The 18,453-nt window shown below is 44.9% G+C and overlaps 1 protein-coding gene across 1 annotated transcript in view; it reads right to left on the reverse strand.

Annotated features, from left to right (window-relative positions):
- myo10 (myosin X) overlaps positions 1-18,453 on the reverse strand; it is a 109,682-nt gene that overhangs the window by 3,812 nt on the left and 87,417 nt on the right. Inside the window, exons 20-35 of the mRNA XM_023335262.1 lie at positions 11,843-11,967; positions 11,037-11,151; positions 7,148-7,254; positions 6,840-7,064; positions 6,725-6,764; positions 5,155-6,192; positions 4,688-4,808; positions 4,359-4,602; positions 4,185-4,280; positions 3,536-3,629; positions 3,374-3,429; positions 3,142-3,284; positions 2,392-2,583; positions 2,149-2,306; positions 1,159-1,282; positions 735-1,032 (exon numbers count right to left, since the gene is read on the reverse strand). Coding sequence (XP_023191030.1) covers positions 735-1,032; positions 1,159-1,282; positions 2,149-2,306; positions 2,392-2,583; positions 3,142-3,284; positions 3,374-3,429; positions 3,536-3,629; positions 4,185-4,280; positions 4,359-4,602; positions 4,688-4,808; positions 5,155-6,192; positions 6,725-6,764; positions 6,840-7,064; positions 7,148-7,254; positions 11,037-11,151; positions 11,843-11,967 — 3,176 coding nt within the window. The remainder of the gene's footprint in view (positions 1-734; positions 1,033-1,158; positions 1,283-2,148; positions 2,307-2,391; positions 2,584-3,141; positions 3,285-3,373; positions 3,430-3,535; positions 3,630-4,184; positions 4,281-4,358; positions 4,603-4,687; positions 4,809-5,154; positions 6,193-6,724; positions 6,765-6,839; positions 7,065-7,147; positions 7,255-11,036; positions 11,152-11,842; positions 11,968-18,453) is intronic.

An 18,453-nucleotide genomic window follows, 5' to 3' on the forward strand; every position in this document is an offset into this window, starting at 1 on the left:
CCCGGCTAGGCTCAGCCTGTCGCCTAGCAACCCCAGCTAGGCTCAGCCTGTTGCCTAGCAACCCCAGCTAGGCTCAGCCTGTCGCCTAGCAACCCCAGCTAGGCTCAGCCTGTCGCCTAGCAACCCCAGCTAGGCTCAGCCTGTCGCCTAGCAACCCCAGCTAGGCTCAGCCTGTCGCCTAGCAACCCCAGCTAGGCTCAGCCTGTCGCCTAGCAACCCCGGCTAGGTTCAGCCTGTCGCCTAGCAACCCCAGCTAGGTTCAGCCTGTCGCCTAAATGGCTAAATTGGGGCCATAAAGTTTGTTCAAAAGAAAAAGAAAAATTGAAGCTGAAAAAATGTTAAAACTAATTTTTGTATTAAAGTATTTTTTCTTAATGTTCAAACCATCTGAGGCCCCGCCCCCTTGCGTGGGGGTGGGGCCTCAGATGACAAGGTGTGGAATTATGACATCACAGTTCAAGTTCTCTTTTCTATAGGATAGTATTTTGGTGTTGAGCATTTTTTTTAATTTATTTTCTTCTATCTTAAAAATGAGATTTTTAGTTTTCCAAATGAAGGAAAGACGTTAAGGGCTGGTCAAATCAAAACCAGTAGTCTGTTTCATTTGTGCTACTGGTAATATTCGCCTCTAGTTATAGATTTCTTAAAGTTTTTTCATTTCCACCATAAATGTACTTTTTGGGTTAATAAATATGGTAGGAGTTTGTGAAATAGCAAAGCGGCGCTGTGCTCACCTCTTCAGGTGGAACTTCAGGTATCTGAGGACGCTCCGTGAGGGCATGAAGGTGCAGCACATGCAGGCCAGGATCTTCCAGCTGCAGAGGTTCCCCGGGCCGCCGGGCTGCGGCGGCCGGGCCGTCTGCTTGATCAGCTGGCAGTAGAGCTCGTCGCGCAGCGGCTTGAGCTCCTGGCCCGTCTGCAGGATGCCCTGGATGATGGCGACCGGGTCGGCCACGCCGTCCAGGTGCTGCAGGGAGCCGAACACCCGGAGGGCTTCGTCCTGCAGGGTGGTGTAGCTCCGACTCCGTGACGCTGGGTGACGGAGGAACAGGAAGATGAAATTCACTCTCCGGTGAAGCAGGAAGATTAAGTTGTTTTTTCTTTATAGAATCTAATTTAAAACAACATTTTCCTCTGACTGGCAGGTTTGTGGCTCACCGCTCAGCTGGATGTCTCCGTACGGCAGCGGCAGCAGCGGGGAATGCAGCGGGTGGTGGCTGTAGCGGAGGATGGGGTTCCTCTTGTAGATCTGCTCCACCACCTCCGAGTTCAGACAGTTCTCCTGCAGACAGAACCACATATCTGGGTCAGAACCTTTACTTTGCCTCGCTAAGTGAAAGGTTAGCTGTGCTAACCCTAAAGCACTAATCATAATTAGTTCAGCTAATGCTAAAGCACTACACCAACATGCTGTTTAGTGGAAGCTAATGCTAAGGCGCTAACTTCAAACATGCTGATATGTATCAGGTGCTACGACAGCATATCGCTTCTGAATATTTTATTCATATCTTGGTTTCTACTGTTTGTTTCTGAATGTTTCAAAGACAAAGTGATGAGAGGAAATGGAAACTCTGCAGTCAAAATAAGAGCGTTAATGTAAAAGACTCACGACTTCAAAGTATTTTTAACAGCTGATGACCAAAACTTTAACACAAATGTCAAACTTTTACGAAAAGTGGAAAATTTACCAAAAGAGCCAAATAAATGTATTAGAATTTATCCAGAAAAGTAAATTTAAGGGAAGCTGAATGCCGCCAGCTGTTTTAAAATGTTTCTTTAGCCACACGTGACTTTCTCTCTGGGATTAATAAAGTATTTTCATTCATTCATTCATTAAATCCAGCTTCAGTCACACAGAGCAAGATGTGTGTTTTCAAAGTGCAGGACTCAGAAATCTAGAGGGAAGAAAAAAGTTTCTGTCATGAAACAAACAGAAGGATTACAAACAAACCTAAGAGCTGATGGCCGACTAAAACAGAACGTATGAGGCAGCATTTATGAGATGAAAGTAATAATTATTGAATAGTGAATAAAAGTGAGAAAAAAAACATTCTGAAAGTCGATGTTTCTTTACGTATTTTGTCCCTGGAGTGGCGGTGAGGCTGTTAAAGCCTCGTTAACCCAGACATGGAGGAGTTTTTCTCCTACCCTGATGTCCTGGATGAGCTGCTGGGTCGGCGTGTCGATGGGAGCTTTGGTGTCGATGACGTTCTGGATGGAGCTGGCCCAACGCGTGGCTTCGTTCAGCAGCTTACAGTAGAGCCGGTACGAGTGTTTCCGCCCGTAGACGATCACGTTCCAGTATCCTGCCGCGGAGCAGCCAGAACACGAGAGTCGTGTTAAAACAAGGGGAACCGGGACATAAACCCCGTCAGAGACGCTCTAACCCACCGGTCTCCTTGTAGAGCTTCTCATCGGGCTGCACCACGGAGCAGAGGCTGTTCAGAACCAGCGTTCCCAGTTTCAAGGCGTTCCGCTCGGAGCTCTTATAGTAGTCCAGGGAATTGTGGGTGAGCAGGAACCAGCGCTTCTTCAGCTTCAGCGAAGCCTTGGTGCTGTTTTTCATCTCTTTGTGCAACCAGCCTGGAGGAAAAACGCCATTTCATGTCCTTTAGTGTTTACCTGCATAAAACTCCTGCTTCGTTTCTCACACATCTTAGTTTCTCTTGCAAAACATTTTTTCAGTGTGAAATATTTATTTTCTGTTTAAATTTTTTTTTTTTCAGTTGTTTTTCAGTTTCAAAATAATTTTTCAGGTTTAAATATTTTTTTTCAGTTTAAATTTTTTCTTTTGAACAAACTTTGTTCTGGATGTAGCTCCATACAGCAGCAGCTGTTTAAACCCTCCAGCTTTGACGCAGTTGGTTTTGCTCAGACATTGAGCTCAAATATCATTTTACTGACTAAAGTAGGTTTGATTTTTTTCCATTTCTAATTATTTTTATGGTCTATGTGAACTTTCTGCTTTTGATACTTTCTGGATATAACAAAGGTAAACTTTAAAAATACAAGCTACAAAAGACAGAATAAAGTCTATTAACCGTATAAATCCACTTTGAATCTCCAGATTGTGTAAGACCTTAATGAACAGGTTCTGCTCCAGTAGCAGTCTGTGCTGCTTGTCTCCATCCTGAATCGTACCTCTGATGATGAACTCCTGCCCGTCGACGCGCGCGTCTCCTTTGGAGCGCTGCAGCAGAGTGATCCAGTGGTGCATCTCCTCGGGCGTGTCGGCGTTGCAGTGCAGAACCCGCTCCGCAGTGATGATGACAAAGGAGTTTGGTCTAATTTTAACGGGAGAAGCTTAGAGTCAGACAACAACCAGATCTGGGAGTAATATAAAGAGTTTGGCCTAAACAAATCAACAACACACCTTTCTGGATTATCTGACGCACAAACCGAGTCGATCATGCCCACATCCAGCGTTCCCTGAAGACAGACAGGTGAGGCGTTGAAGGATTACAGGTAGAAGAAGTTGAATCTTTGCTGGATTTGTTTTTCCTCCCGGAGGAGGAAGATATTCTGCTCAACTCACCACGGCGTTCTGCGGATTGGCCTGCTCGTCGTGCATCTCGCTGATCTCCTGTTCTGTGGAGCCGTGGACCTGACTCAGCACGCTGAACCACTGACTGTAACCATGGAAACACAATCATCATCAATAGGTCACAGCAGCAACAAGTCTTTCAGCTGCAGAGGCCATTTTTGCAGAACTGCTAGCGCAGCATATTAATAAAAACACCTGGTACCAACTGCAGAGCACAGCAGTGGCGAGGTGGTGATGTGGGACACTTTTAACCGGGTCATTCGATTGACATGCCTGCAAAACTGAGTGAACAGATTCATGTACAGTGGACCTCCGACTAATCAGCATTCATTTTTCTGACTCATCTGTTCATAGATGTTCTGTAGAACATAAATCCTAATTATTTGCAGAAAATTCACTTATTAGCTGATTTCTTTCATAGTTAATGTTGAAAATTGGGTTCATTTTTCAGGTTGAAGCATTGGCCTCCTGTTTTCAATAATAAAGCTAAAGAGAGGGAGATTATTATATAAACAATCCTCGATATAAGAGTTTGTAAAATCAGACTAACTCTGACAACATCAAGCTTTTAGGTTTTCTCCCGTCTCAGACTGGATGTGGTCTTTACTGTTGGAGTGTGAGGCGGTGTGTGAACACACACCTGGCGTCCTCAGCAGACTCTGCGATCAGGTGGTAGGTCCTCTCTGGCATCACGATGTCGATACCGTTCTCCTTACCCGTGTTATCAACGATTTCTCTGCAGAAATCAAAAAAGAGTTCTTAGAAGCATAACCAGGATTTGATCATGTTTACTAAAATTGCCCTTTGACCTTACTTGGCACTGTGCATGTCAAGCACTCCCTTCATCTTCTCCTCGCTGTCGTTCTCAAAGTACATGAGCCGGCTCTGCCGCAGCACGAACCAGCGGCGCTTCCAGTTGCGGCGGGACAGCGTGGAGGAGCCGCCGCCCTTCTTGTGCAGCCAGCCCTGCTTCAGAGCTTCCTGCTTGGCCCGGAACCACAGGAAGGTCTCGTCCTTCAGAACGCACCAGCGCCGCTTCCACGTGTTCATCAGGCCCCCTGAAGACGAGACGACAGGACTGCAGTTCCTGCTACAGCGAGGAGAACAACTCCCAAAGTGTTCAGAGCGAATTAAAGGAGCTACCTTTGATGAAGAGGAAGCTGTGGAAGTACGGCAGAGTGACGCAGCTGTAGACCGAGTCCCGTCGATACGATAACTCATCGTCTGTGTCAAACCGGTCAAAGTCGTCTTCACTGTCCTCAAACTGCAACAAAAGACAAAGGAAATGATTCAGCAGTTTTCTACTGAAGCTCCATGAGATTTAAATGAGAGTTTTAACCCTGTTGAAGTTAAGTGCCTTGCTCAGGGGCAAAAGTTAGGTTCATAAAGCTGCACTTGAATGAAGCACAAAACACCCAGAAGAACGTAATCTGATTCGGAAAGATGTCTGATCATTGTGCATCTCACTACAAACAACTGTGACTAGCTGTTATGCATGGTGGTGGAGGGCTGATGATGTGGGGCTTTGACAAGCAGTGATTCAGCCATGAACTGGATTCGTATGTGGAGGTAACGTCTGTCAGTCTGACCGTTCAGGAGACGTGACTCACCGACGACTGAGCGCCTTCGGAGCTGAAGCGGTAAGCCCCTGAGCCGTTGTACGTTCCCACGGAGCCCCGGTAATCCGGAGACCACTGCCCGCTGCGGGAGCTGGAGAACGCCACGCTGCCGCTGGACACGATGGCGCCCTCGTCGTAGTCGTCCTGGTCGTAGTCCGAGTCCTCGTCTGGAGGAATCAGCTCCACCAGGTCGTCGGACGGCGCCTCGGATGACGCCTGCGGGTGGCAGAAGGCGGAGTCGCCGCTGGACGAGACGCTGTGGGCGGCTGGCGGTAACGGAGGCAGCGGCTGGTGGAGCAGGGTGGTGAGGGGCATCGCCGGGATCGGAACATCGTTGGCGTACGGGTCTTCTTCAGAGGAATCGTCGCTCGTCCGGATTCCGCTCGTCCGCTGGCCGTCGGAGTGGCCGTGCTCGCTGGGGTTGGGAGAGTCTTTGAAAGCCTCGTCGTCGGCTCCAAACCCTTCATCAACCTCCTCTTCGTCGTTGCCTCTTCTCCCTCCGTTCTCCTTCTCCTCTTCCTCCCCGACGCCCAGGGAGCTCTCAATGTTCCTCACACACTCATCAATCTCGTCGAAGTTGAGCGAGTCCAGGAACTGCTGCGCCGCCTTGCAGGCCTCGTCCTCCAGCCGCTGCAGCTCCTGGTCCCGGAGGCGCTGCAGGCGGTGGAGCGACGCCTCCGTCAGGGACAGCTCCTGCTGCTCCTTCTGTCTCTGCAGAGCCTGGATCTCTCGCTCCAGCCGGAGGATCTCCTCCACCTGGGACGCCTCCTGGGGGCGGATCGCCTCCTCCTCCTCGGCGGCCTCCTCGAAGACCGACTCCAGCTCCTCCGGTGTTTCGGGTAAAGCTGCAGCTGCTTCCTCCAGCTGAGACTGAGTAAAAACTAGAGAGGTGAGCTCCATGGCGCGCTGCAGCTCCTGGGCGTGCTGCAGCTCCTGGGCGTGCTGCAGCTCCATGGTGCGCTGCAGCTCCATGGTGCGCTGCAGCTCCATGGTGCGCTGCAGCTCCTCCAGTCGCAGAACCTCCTCAGCCTAGAAACAGAGGAAAACCGTGAAACTCTGATGGAAACACATTTTGGACAATGGTGAGTTAGCTGAGATGGTTTCTTTATAATGTTTCATCTTTGACAGCTTTCACTTTCTGAGGACAATTTGGAACCAGTAGAAGTGATGACTTCAAAAGTTTCTGATAAAAGTTTTTAAAATAATTATTCACCCCTGAAATATTAAACATGGATTAAAAAATATTTCCATTATCCCCAAAAATATTTCAACTCCTGTAAGAAATGTTTCTGTTTATGCATCTGACTTTAACACATTCCTTTTGATTAAATAATTACATAGATTTAATGCAGTACATTTTGTAGTAAATTATTAGTATTTTTTTCATAACCATAACCTTTGTATTCATGCGTTTCTCGTACAACGAAGCTCATTTTGTAGATATATTTAGGATTAAATTGTCAAAATTAATTAGTCTCTACATTTAACTTGACTAAACTCCACCAGTATCTTTCCTGCTCCCATATTTAAACTTTGAAATAAAAAATATGATGTTTTCCACCTCTTTGGCGCGTCGCTCCGCCTCCAGTCTCAGTCTCTCTCTGCACAAACAGAAACAGCCAAACGTCAGCGTTTATCAGCAGGCGGGTTGGAGGAGCAACTAGGACGAACGTCACCTCTCCATCTCTTCCTCCATCTTTCTGCGGCGCTCCTCCTCCTCCTTCCTCTTCCTCCTCTCGTCCAGCAGGCGGCCGACGGCCCGGCGGGCCAGCTGGCCCCGCAGGCGCTTCTGGAAGGTGAGCGCGGCCCAGCGGAGCAGCAGGAACTTCCTCCTCCAGTAGAAAGCCCGGTAGTTCTTCTGAATGACCACAATGCACTGCAGCAGCTTCCTGTACTGCTTCCTGGAGGTGAAGCCGCATAAAATGATCATTTAATGTGGATAAAAACTTTTTAGAGTTTATGAGTGAACATGTAGAGAGCGTACCGGGCCACGTAGCCCAGGACGTGGGCCTGGATGATCATGGCTGCTTTCAGCACCTCCACCTCCCTCTGCTTCTCCAGCCGCTGCTCCAGAGACTCTCGAAGGAAAACCTGAGAAGGCAGGAAAACACAATTCATGAAGGATTCTGCTTTTGCTCTCTTCATCTTCACAACATTTAATGGCAAAAAATGCACAATAATTATCCAAATGATCCAAGAACTTCCTAAAAACTATGAAGGAAAAAAAGCCTCATTTATTCAAACATCTCATGTTTGAATAAATGTCTCAATAAACACAAACATTCAGCTGGGATTAAATCTTTACGTCCATTTGACCTGAACTCAAGGCAGGTTCATAATTATTCATAAAGACTCATTTATATACATATACCTAAACCTGTGGAAATAAAAAATTATTAATTAATCACATAATAAATTTAAATTAGCTCGATTTATTTCTAACCATCTCTTCTGTTTTAACCCGGTGCAGAAATACACTAGCTGTGACTCACCCTGAATAAAAGATTTAAAATCCAGCAGAATTAAGAAACTCCCTTCCAGAAAATCAAGATCTGAACAAACGTTTGGCGTTAATCTGTCAGGATCTGTGTTTTTCTATGTATTTATTTTGAGTTTCCATGTTGTCCTGTCTCCCCTTGATTGTTCCCAGGTGTGTCCCTTATTACCTCCTGCGTATTTAATGTCACCTGTGTCTCTGCGTCTCTGTCGGGTCCTTGTCGTTTGTAGTGTCAGCCTGTCTTTCTGTCCCTTCGGTTATCCTGGCACTACCGACGTTGAGCCCAGGTTTCCGCTCAGTCGTGCTGCCAGGTTTATAGTAAAACTTTGTTTTGCTATATTCATCAATAAAACCATCATTTTCACCTCAACATGGGTCCACTGCGTCTGCCTCACCACTCATCCACCGCTATTCATGACATAATCAAACCCGGAACCTCGTAAGTCAGCAGATTACAGCGGCGAGGCGTTCCTGCCACAGCTCCGTGTGAAAAGGCCGAACCTTCAGAGCAGCTGGCCGTTTTATGAGCCAAACCGTCGATAGAGGAACCGGGCCCACCGGGCCGGCCGGGTTAATCCGAGTAGGGAGGAGGAAAATGAGATATGGGACACGATCTCCGGCGGCCGATGCAGCGGGAAAATATCCCAGGACTGGGAGGTTCAACAACAGATTTCTCCTGTTGAATGAGGAGCTCAGTGTGTGTGTGTGTGTGTGTGTGTGTGTGTGTGTGTGTGTGTGTGTGTGTGTTGGTGGACCCTGAGCACTGAGGCACTAAAGAGATTTTCTGAGGAGACGTAACCTCGTCTGGATGCCACCTGCATGCAGGTTAATTAACTGCTGCATTACATGCATGAACATGAGGAGACGTCATCCAACCGTCATGAACGTTTTGAGCAAACTTTTAAAAGGTAATAAAAAGAAAAAAAAAAGAAGTGAATCAACTGGGACTCAGAGAGCATGATTTCATATTGATGCTGCGTTAACATCTGGATGTTGATCACATGACTCGTGTGATGCAAAAAAAGTATTTCCATTGCTGTTTTTTGCAAACTGCAATAATTTCTACACAGCTGAAAAACCACTTCCTCCTAGAGGAAACTTTTATTTTTGCTGTTGTTGTGAGTTTATTCAAAATTGATGCATTTCCATTAAGCAAATTTATTTTTGTTATTCCAATTTGCACAGTTGTTCAGTTAATGGAAATGCATCTATTTTTAATTTGCCGTTTCCACCAACTGTTTCTAATGCGATGCTTTAAAATGCTCATGAATAAAAAACGTTGATGGAAACACAGTTAATGTCAGAGCAAACCTGCTTTTTCTGCAACCTGGACAGAACCTCAGCCAATCACAGGACAGCAGAGACAGTAGCAGCTTTTATCTGTAAAGATGAATGTCAGGAGGGAAGTCAGACCCAGAACAAAAGAAACCAACAGAAAGCAACAAACCCGTCCTGGCCCAACATGGATCAGCATGAAAACACGCAGCCTCCCTGAACAACTGCACACATTTGCATCCTGATGAGTCGCACAACAAAAACTCTTTAATCATTACTGTGTTAATTAGCACAACAAAAAGCTCGGCTAAGCCTCTCTGCGTTTGATTCTCGCTGCTCCGGGTCGGGTCGGGTCCTCAGAGGGAACAGAGCCACGCGGCGCCGCTTCCCGTCCACAAAATTAAGTTTCAGGCTCTAAAAGCACAAAGCAGAGCTCAGAGGCAACAGTCGGGACACGAAACGACTGAAAGGAGCTGCAGGCCGTAAATCTGTCTGATGGACAAAGTGGACGAATCCCTCAGAGGGACGCAGCATTGATTTAACAGCGACTCTGTGGCCCAACGACAGCAGGAGGCAGGAAACAGTCAGGTGACGTCACAAATATGACCTGATGTTCAGGTTTCACACTGGAACTTCAAACTGCAAAAAGAGAGAAGTTGAATATGTTTGTAGGGTTGGCAGCCATGATGGCTCAGATCTCTACAGCTTTGTGAAGTGTCTACTGCACAGCGCCCCCGGTGGACAGACTGATGAATGGTTTCTCTGAGGTGTGTTAACATGTTGGAGGTTCTTTCTGGTCTTAAACCGGTTCTGCCAATCTGCTGGACACTCTGAGTTTCTACTGCAAGAAAACTGAACAGGAAATGAATAAAATCTCTACTTTTATCAGTGATTGTTGGAGTTAATATTACACTGGAATATTAGTCATGCAGATTCTTACAGGTCTTTTCTTTTCCAGATTTCTCCAAACTCAACATTAGAACTCGGTCACCTCTGCAGAATATTTTGTAAGTGTGTGAGTAAGTCCGGAAGGAAGTGGAGAAGGATGTGTGGCGTAAGTAAGTAAGGAAATGTGGATGAAAATTCTGATGCATGAGAGGAAGAAAGGAGGAAGTGTGGAAGAAGGAAAAGCTTTTCAGACTTTGAAAATATCTAAATCAAATTTCATATTTTTTCATGTTTTTATCTCTTCCTTGCGTTCCAAGCCAACATCGACACACACAGGTTTCTCCCTCCTGCAGCGTCACACAGTCCTGCTGTGGTCGGTGGTCTGTGTCCCCCATCTGTCACTTTCCCACCGCAATCACACAAACTCACCCCGACACACACACACGCCCACACACCCCGCACACGCACACACACACACACACACACCCCGCACACGCACACTCTGGCAGTAGCCATTCATCCTGATCTGGTGTGGTGGAAGTAGAGAGTGACTGAAATGTGGATCTAATAACTGTGGCGCTCCACGCTTCAGGTGATGCTGACCTCGGTTACTCACACACACACACACACACACCCACACACACACACAGAGGCAGCGGCTCTGAATGGCTCCATGGAGCTGAATTTGTAGGACACATGAAGCCAAATTAAGCCTGGAGGGAGAGAAGCCAGAATGGATTGGCATCTCTCCGGAGGCGGCCTGAGTCTCCGTCCAATCAGGCTCTGTGTTGGCGAGGAGAAGACGTTTCCACCGATGTTAGCCGGAGGCAACAAGGGCGGTGGAGCGTTCAGGAACTCAGCGCTTAACAGCAGAGAGTCGATTATTCTGCAGACTGAGCAGAAGGCACGGAGCTCACAGCTGATAGGCAGGAAACGCAAATCCACAGAGAAATGTTTGAGGAAATTAATTTTCTGGCTTCAGTTAGTGTTTAATAAGCCCAAGAAAAATTAACCAAGTAAAAATATTCTTCTGGTGTTGTTTGAAGCCACTCAACTGTTTTATTCTTTTTTTCTAAATTACAATAAAACCCTCAGCTTGACTTCAGTTTCAGCTCAAAGCAACAGGGAAAAAAACGCATTTTTTTGGTCGACTTTCCTGAAAACAACAGGAATAGAGAGGGAAACTGAAAACACCAAAAGGTTTGGGCCTTACTTTGGTCTTGCCAAGCTGCCAATCTGCACTGCTGCTGTCATAGAGGTGCAGCAGCTGCTTGCAGCGCCCCCTGGGGTCATCTGGAGTCAGGACGCCCCTCATCAGGACTTTGTACCTGAAGAAGAGCGAAACGTTGAGCTAAACAGAAATGTTCATCTTCTTATGGTAACAGGTCATTACTGGTGGTAACACATCTATTATTTCTATTTTTTTAGCAGTAGCATGAAAAAAACAAGATAAACAAACATACATATAAATGAACAAACTAAAACAAAGTAAAGCAACAATCAAAATAGACAACATAACAGATGTTATGTTATTTAATTCTATATCAAAACTATTAAAATAATAAACTAAACCATATGAGTCTTTGTTGAAGCAAACAAAATCAGTTTTTTAATATAAAACATAAAACCTGTAAGGCATACGCTGAACCTTTGGGGGAAGTTTATAATACTACAAAATACAACAAATGCAAAAACATGAACAATGAATAAAAAACTTGAGTTGCATCAAATTTTTGTTGTATTTTTAAGAAGATTTTATTTGTCTGTAAAATTTGTCAATCTAAAAAAAAGCATAAAAAAACAAAAAGTCCATTTGCACCAATCATTAGCTTGCAGGTTATATTTGCCTGACTCCAGAACTTTGGTCAGGGGCCACACAAAATCATCAATGGGGCCATAAATGAGCCCCTGCACCACGCTTTGATACCCCTGAATTAGTAAAAAGTAGAAACTGATTGTGTGTTTAAGTATTTCTGCTGCGTGTCTGAGTGTTTGGACTTGTGTAAATCTGGTTCAGACCTGGAGCAGAAGTCCTGGAAGGATCTGCGGACCGGGAAGCCGCTGCGCCGGATCTTCACCGTTTCCAGCATGCCGGAGTATCTGAGCTGGTTCAGAACCACCGTCTGGTCGAACTGGTCAGGCATCTGCAGGAGAAACAGAAGAAACATCAGGTTACTAAATGACCCCGCCCCCTGCTGGAGTAACAGGAATCTGTGTGTTGTTATCTAACAGGATGTGAATACAGATATTCCTCTGCCCTCATAATCACAGGCTGATCTATGACTGCTACTGGTTGACCTTTTCAGCACAGCGTCGGACGTCGTTTCTGTGAGGATTGATTTTGGAGGTCTGGTTTGACTCAATATCACAGCCACAAACACTGTGCTCTCTGGGTATTATGAGGCTGATAATAACACGTCTGGAGGTGATGAATGGAAACAAAGAGACAAAAAACACAAAACATTAAAGCTGCAAGATGCAACTTTTATAAAAATATATATACTTTTTTTTTTACGTATTTTTAAAAACTGTAACCATGTACAGACAGTTTGCTATGAGACAGATAATCTGTGACAAGATTGATCTCCTCCCTGTTCTATTATTGCTGTTAAAATAAATGCACCGCTCTCGACCAAAATCAACCAATCAGAGCCTCAATTACAGCCTTAGCATTCACAACGACTGACAGCGCTAAGACCCGCCCCCTGGCTCTGATTGGTTGTTTCTAGTTAGGCAGGGAGCTTGATGTTTTCACACATTATCTGTCTCATACTAAACTGTCACAATATAGTGACAGTTTCAATAAATATGTAAAAAAATATTTTTTATAAAAGTTACAGACTGCAGCTTTAACAGTTTTATAAACCTTCAGACCAGTCAGACTCCAGCACACGGAGCACTGAGATACCAGTGACAGAGCGGCATTCAGAGGAAGCCTTTCTCTGAGGCGACGCTCGTCACCCTGTAACCCCGGTGGGCGTTAGCGGGGTGGGGTTAGCGCCATATAAGTGGGAGCTTTCATTCCCACTGGTAATGCCCCCTTTATTCAGCAGGTCTCCCCTGATAGCCGCTGATGGCCCATTTGGGTCGTCTAGAAGGGAGGCCAACTCACCAGCAGACCCTCCCTGACCGATTGAATGGAGCCATTTAATGCCACCGGCCGCAGGGAGCGCTTTGTTAGCATAATTAGCATTTGCATACGGACGGCGATGCAGCCGTACAAAGGCTGGCGGTGTCAGGACGACGTCCTCTGACTCCCGGATCTGTTTCATTCACCGTCGTTTCCTGTTTCTGCTTCGCCTTCAGGGAGTTCAGAGATCCTTCCCCTGGTCATAACAAGACTCCATGTCCCACATCCAGACCCAAAAACCTCAGAGTTTTATGAGCTTTAAAAAAATCTATGGCAGATATTTCTATGCAAACAATGGCTCAATATCAGCTGGACCAGTAAAAGTAACATTCAGGGATGTTGATGGATCGGCGTACTAATGGATGGATGGATGGATGGATGGATGGATGGATTGATGGATGGAGGGATGGATGGATGGACCAAAGAATGGATGGATGGATGGAGGGATTGATGGATGGAGGGATGGATGGATGGACCAAAGAATGGATGGATGGATTGATGGATCAACAAATGGATGGAGGGATTGATGGATGGATGGATGGATGGATGGATGGATGGATGGATGGATGGATGGAGGGATGGATGAATGGAGGGATGGATGGATTGATGGATGGAGGGATGGATGGATGGAGGGATGGATGGTTCCAGTCTTGAACCTTTTTCAGATTAAATAAAATTTCGTTTTCTATCCTTCCCATATAATTTTGCTCATAAATAAGAATCTTAACCAGTTCTTCCCTTGTTGGCATTTAGTTGGTCTGCAGTAACAGGAAGTAGTAATAAGTAACGACAGAACAATCAGGCCCTCCAGCAGAGAGAAGCCTCTGGTCCTCTGCTGACTGACGGATGACAACAATAGCTGCTGCCTCAGCCTGACGTCTCCAGAGATCGGTGCATTCACAGGAACAAACGGGGGCGTGGGGGTCTGCTCCTGGGGGGCTGGGGTGGCAAACGCCAAACCTGGGGGGGCAGCTGAACTCAGGGTTCGCTGTCCATCACTCAGCCCAGTAAGACGGCATGGAGAGCTGCAGAGCTGTTTCCAGTATCTGATGGTCAGCAGCGAATCGAAGCCTCCCAATAATCCACTGATCAGATAACAGGATTCACTCTGAAGTGTTGGCATGTAAAAAAATCTAATTATCTCATGACATTTCAAAGAACACCATTTTCCTTCCCCGTCTGAGACTTACAAAGTTCACGCTGTCTCATGGGACAAAATTTAAATAAGTTATCACCAAACTGAAAATCCATCTGGTTCAATTAAAGGTTAATTAATGCAGGTTCAATCTAATAACATCTTCAATACGCTGTGAATATAGCAACACGGTTTTACCAACAGAAGAGTCTGCATTGACGTTATTGTAACCCTTAAGTTTCCAATATGAGACACAGCTGCACATTACAGAGTAATGTTAAAAGTAACTTTATTACCCACTGTTAAGGTTTAAAGTATGAGAGAAGTTTCCACATTCCTGCTTTGACCCACAAACTGAGAGCAATGAAATTCCTGAGGCTGCTGTTTGTGAGACACTCGGTTCTGATGGAGGAATCCATCAGAACCCTGGAAGATCAGTCCAGCTCAGCAGGAGGAACAATGGCGCTGGGCGTTAAGTGCAGATAAACCCAAACCAAACGGCCTCAGTTGGACTTAAAGACGAGTCTGTTTGAAGAAGGACTGGATAGCAGCGACACTCAACATACCTGCAGGGGGCGCACTGTGCAGGTTAAAACCACAGAGAAGCAGCAGCTCAGTTTGATAGAAACACTGGATGGTGATATTATGATCAATATGTGGTATTGATCATTAACAATAACAGCTGGATGTCAACCTGATGGACAGAACGGAGAGGAATATGAGGATGGATGCTGATGGCTAAACATGGATGGATGGATGGATGGATGAAAGATAGATGGATGACAGAAAGAAATTCAGATGGATGGAAAAGTGGAAGAAAGGATGAATGGAGACTATTTTCTTCCAGTCTAAAACGCAGAATAATTTTGCTCTTCTTGTTGTTTTTGCATTTGATTATTTTTTCTCTCCTTCCCTGAATCTTTTTCCAGTTCGAGCCTCAGAGGATCTGATGTCTGATCAGATCAAACCTCCAGGTCTGAGGCTGGCGACAGAAAATCATCACTAAAGGATTTCTGTGGTGTCCAGAAATGAAACTGGGAATCCAGTTTCTGCAGCTGCAGATTTTTCTTCCACTAATATTGGGCTGGACTAAAGAACATGTCTGTGTTTTTTTAAATAAATTATCCAAAACTGTACAAGTAACATTTTAGAAAGATAAAACACTGCAAGTAGGTAATTATATCCCAATATAGCATCACAGATTGATAGTGTAGGGAAAATAATCTGCTTAGTAGAAGTGTAATCTCATTAGAAAGAGAAGAGAACAGAATGCCACTTCCTCTTCATTAACCTGTCATTTACCGAACAGCCGGCTCATCCCATATCCAATCTCATTAATTTCATGCCCTCCAGGCCTGATAATAATCACAAAGATAAGCTCACTGGCTTCATCTCAACTATTATAAATGACCATGCATCACTTCAGAGCTGAAAGCCTTCATGTTCAATTATCCTAGAAAGGAAACAGGGAACATCAGAGGAGCCATGTGCAGAAAAATGCACCAAACACTTTCAGTTTTGCAGCTTTGATTCATGTTTCAGTTCCAAACACAAACTCCAGGATGTTTCTGGAGGTTCGGACAATCTCCCGCAGCTGGATGCTAACGCCTAACAGGTGATTGTGAAAGTTGTAGAGCTCTCTTCAGACATCTAAAAGCTCACATTTTATAATCCAGATAAAACTACAAATTACAACTTTCAGACAACGTAAGAAGCTTGCTTTGTGTCATAAACACAGATTCATCCTATTTTAATAACACAGCTGCAAATTTAAACCCTGTTCACCTCAGATCTGCATCAGGTCTCACCTTGCATCTTAGCTTCTCCTTTCCCTACAGGATTCCTTTCTTTCCAGATCCGATAGAAACTTCCCAAAGCTGCGGCTCATCCGCGCGTCTGCTCCTCCAGCACACTGACTCCTTCACGCACATTCATCCACCATGGAGCCAAACAAAGGCTTTCAAACCCACAGCTCCACTCCCCCTTTTAACGTGGGGAGGGAGGGAGGGAGGGCCGTGTTGTCATGGGGACGCATCTCCTGCTGAGGCTAATTTGTGCTGGCCACTTGTAGGGTCTGACTGCATGCGTGTGTGTGTGTGTGTGTGTGTGTGTGTGTGTGTGTGCGTGTGTTTGAGGGAGAAAGGGGCTGGCTGTTTACATTCAAACGTGTCCAACCAGAGCAGCTGACTGGTCTGATGGAGTGGTCAAACTGGGCCGAGTCGGGACAGAAAATACTGTCATGTCTGATCTAATGTTGTTTGTGTGAATCTAAAAAATGTTTCAGTGTAAAAATTTCACACAGCAAACCTAGAATAATATCTGAATATCATTTAACTGTATTTAAAGTTTATCGTTTAAAACTAAATGGAACAAATTGCTGAAACACTGAGTGGCTCTAAATCAAGGCTAACACCCACCTGGTAATGCTGCTTTTGAATTTTAATAACTGAACATTGACCAACATATTGGTCAATGTTTCATAATTAGCATGATGGTTTTATTGATGTAACGCTCTTCGAACTGCCTTGTTGCTGAATCGTGACCTTAATTTTCTTTATCAGTTTCATCTACATTTTTACACCATTTACATTTTCCTCTTATTTTTACTGTCTACTGTGCAAAAGGCCCAGACCTGCTGCTGGTCCATCATTATTACTGTCACTTCACATATTAACACAAAGACTGTTGCGCTGCCAGCAGACCAAAGAGTTGCTATGGTGACGAGTGAGCAGCTGTTGTTCTGACAGCTTTTAGGAACCAGAGAGGTTTTTTAGTTGTTCTGTTTTCATCGTGTCTTTGTGCAGAACATCCTGTCATCTAGATGAGCTGGATGTCAGCGAACACAGAGACAAAATGAGACACAAAGGCCGAGGTGGAGTTCTTTTGTTTCCTCTGAAATCTTTTATGACTGACGGTCCAGAGGATGTCGGCTCAGGAAACAAACTTTAGTAATTATTTTAAGGAGGAACTAAAGATTATCCTGGTTGCTTTTTGGTTTTTATTTTGCCATTTTTCAAGCTAGAAAAGTGTGAATATCATTCAGAAATCTGCTTTGATGGTAACTGTCCACTAAAACACTAACACCTTGTTTATTGGAAGATGCACAGTATCTTTCCATGATTATTTTAAACTTAACTGAAAATGTTTAACATATTTTTTTCATGTTCAGCTTTTAATCACACTCACGTCTTAAATCTGCTGTTTTGCAATGCAGAGTAAAGCAAAGCTTCAGTTTTGTCTGTATTTTCATGCCCTTCTTTAAAGCCTGACCTTTAATCTGATTTTAATAAACATCGATGAATAAACCCCTAATTGCTGAACATTCAAAATCTTTTGAAACCACTTTCACTTGAACCCCCCTGTCCTGCTTTGACACCTGCTCTGCATCAAACAGGCAAACTGGGGTCCCTCTCAGGGGTTTGGGGGCCGAGTTACTTTGACCCCAGTTTCCCCCCTGGGGAGACGCTAACATGCTCTCCACCTCTGTACCTCACTACATTAAGCTCCACTCAGAGGTCATCATCCAGGCCTGTTTAACATTCGATCTGAGGAAAGGTCCAGATGGCCGTTCTTCAAAAAACAGGCTGGCTGCACACATTTAGCAGAAACAGTAATGACATTTATTTAGTTTGATCAAGTATTTCTTTGTAGCATCAAAGATAGCACACTACTGGGGAGCCTTTTTAATGTATTTACTTGAACAGCAGAGGTCAGCTTGTGGGTTTCCATGTCAAATGACTGAATGTAATGTGAAACGCTTCGGAGTCCTTTTGATTTACTAATCATTGGAGGCGCCATGATGATGGACAGAAGTGAGAGTGAGGGATGGGATTACTGTACAGAGTGAAATTGTTTTGCAAAGTTTTTTGGCTCTGGAGAGCGCGGTGTCACATACAGAGGGTCAACAGGCTGACCCCAGGCTTTTTGCATTTTCTTTTTTTTAGAAAAAAGCAGGGGGTCCATTTAAAGCTCATCCACATCTATTCTTGATAAATGTGTAAAAGACGACCACGTAGCATCTCATCGATGACATCACAAAAACGATGTGGTGCGATGGCCTTGACAGGCTCTCGCATCCACGTGAATTATATAGATATACGTTTTTTCAAAAACAATGAAATACATTAGTTAAAATAAGTATTGAAGACTTCCAGCGGTGCCATGCTCTGAGATGGCTGCATTGGGTGGAGGCTCCAGTGAGATTGATGATTAACTGACAAATTGATGATGAACTGACAAATTACATAATTTTCTGGACATCCCCTTAAAAAACAGCAAATAAGAAATCGATGCCAACAAGAAACACCGTTGGTAAACAATAAACTGAACAAAAAGCGTCCAAAGAGAAGAAAGACCAGCAGCAGG

This window comes from Xiphophorus maculatus, chromosome 6, assembly GCF_002775205.1.
Source record: "Xiphophorus maculatus strain JP 163 A chromosome 6, X_maculatus-5.0-male, whole genome shotgun sequence".
Taxonomy (NCBI): domain Eukaryota; kingdom Metazoa; phylum Chordata; class Actinopteri; order Cyprinodontiformes; family Poeciliidae; genus Xiphophorus; species Xiphophorus maculatus.